Source organism: Trichechus manatus, unplaced genomic scaffold (assembly GCF_000243295.1).
Source record: "Trichechus manatus latirostris isolate Lorelei unplaced genomic scaffold, TriManLat1.0 scaffold00109, whole genome shotgun sequence".
NCBI classification, from domain to species: domain Eukaryota; kingdom Metazoa; phylum Chordata; class Mammalia; order Sirenia; family Trichechidae; genus Trichechus; species Trichechus manatus.
In genome coordinates this window covers 1,742,683-1,744,248 of record NW_004444045.1, presented here as the reverse complement: position 1 = coordinate 1,744,248, position 1,566 = coordinate 1,742,683, and the positions used below count along the sequence as shown (strand labels likewise).

General features: G+C 43.9%; 1 protein-coding gene across 1 annotated transcript in view; it reads left to right on the top strand.

Moving 5' to 3' along the window:
- Nucleotides 1-1,566, top strand: part of PPP2CB (protein phosphatase 2 catalytic subunit beta) — a 31,360-nt gene that overhangs the window by 25,272 nt on the left and 4,522 nt on the right. The window contains exon 6 of the mRNA XM_004383385.2: nt 317-435. Within this exon, the coding sequence (XP_004383442.1) occupies nt 317-435 (119 nt within the window). The remainder of the gene's footprint in view (nt 1-316; nt 436-1,566) is intronic.

Below are 1,566 nucleotides of genomic sequence, written 5' to 3'. Positions count from 1 at the left end.
AAAGCCAAATTGACACAATTTACAAGGAGAAATTGAGAGCTCGACCATCATCGTGGGAGAGATTTCAGTACGTATCTTACCTGAGATCTCAAGCGTAGATCAAGCAGACAGAACAGTTGGTAGAGAGGAAGATTAGAACAACACAGTTATTGAGTTCCGTGTAACAGAACTCTGTACCTAACAGGTAGTATTTCATTCTGTGCATAGAAGACTACATTTCTACAGAGTATATTTATAATTTTTTCATTTAGTTTTTTTAAACTTATCTATGTCGAGATCATAATTTTGTAATAAACTGTTTTATTTAACGCTGCAGGGATATAATTGGTGCCATGATCGGAATGTGGTTACCATTTTCAGTGCACCCAATTACTGTTACCGCTGCGGGAACCAGGCTGCTATCATGGAACTAGATGACACTTTAAAATATTCCTTGTAAGTGACTTTAACTTAATTGTGTGTATCATTTTTTAGGAGGAAAATTAAAAATGTAGGTATTAAAAACATAGGTAATAGGGTCCTGCTTCTGGAATGGTGTGATGTGGAGCATGGTGAACTGTGCCCCCAGCAAACCTACCATTTAACTGGAGAAAGTCATTTTAAGAAACAGTTATTTAAAGTTTTTGGAAATTGTCCTAAGGGCAGATAGCAAATGGAGAAACATTTATTCAAGAAAATATACTAAATCTCAGTAATAACAGCCAGAGATTGTGTCATTTGAACCATGACTTGCTCCTTCTCCCCCACTCCCAGCTCTAACTTACAGAAACTATTCTGGGCAAGTGTGAACAAGAACGTAGGGGCTCTCCTATCCCCAGTCTAGGGCTTCAGTTTCACTCCAGGCGTGGAAGGCTACCAGCATTTCTGTTCCTGGCCAGCACAACTGAGAGTGCTGCAGCTCCCTTTCCCAGCCTAGCCCCTTGGGTGGAAGCTCTACACTCCAGGTGTGGCAGGTCAAGAACACTGACTTCTCTAATCACTCCTGCCCCAGTGCCTGCTCACAGAACAGGGATGTCACTCTGAGAAGTGGGCCACCATGCCTACCGCCAGCCCCAGAGTAGTGGTGCAGAAATTCTGCCCAGAGGGGTGAGGCAGGCCAAAGGTGCTTCAGCTGCATCTGAGAGGACTGACCTTATTCAGAACAGAGTAGAGAATTCCAAGCTTAGGGACATTGTCAAAAAGGATTGATACCATGGCAGAGAGCAATTAAGAGGGCTCTGATAGCTCATGTGATATTCTTAGCAACAAGCAGAATAACAGAGCAACTAGAAGCTTAACAGGTAGAAACAAGGAAAGAGACAGCCAAGAAGAACCCCTCTGGGTTCACAGTCAACCCTGGAGGACAAGGAGGCTGTGCACATGTGCTCTCAATCTGAGCAGGACGCAGGGCAGATTTGAAAACGTTCCCTAAGCTGCACGTAGATTAATCAGCAAAGGCCCTCACTAGTATGCAGGACTTCAGTACAACCTCTGCTCAAACACTGGCTGAAGTGGCAGTCTTGGAGACTATGTGCATGCCCAAGGTTTTGCCCTCAGGAGTGATTAGAGAGGAAAAATCCAAGCTAC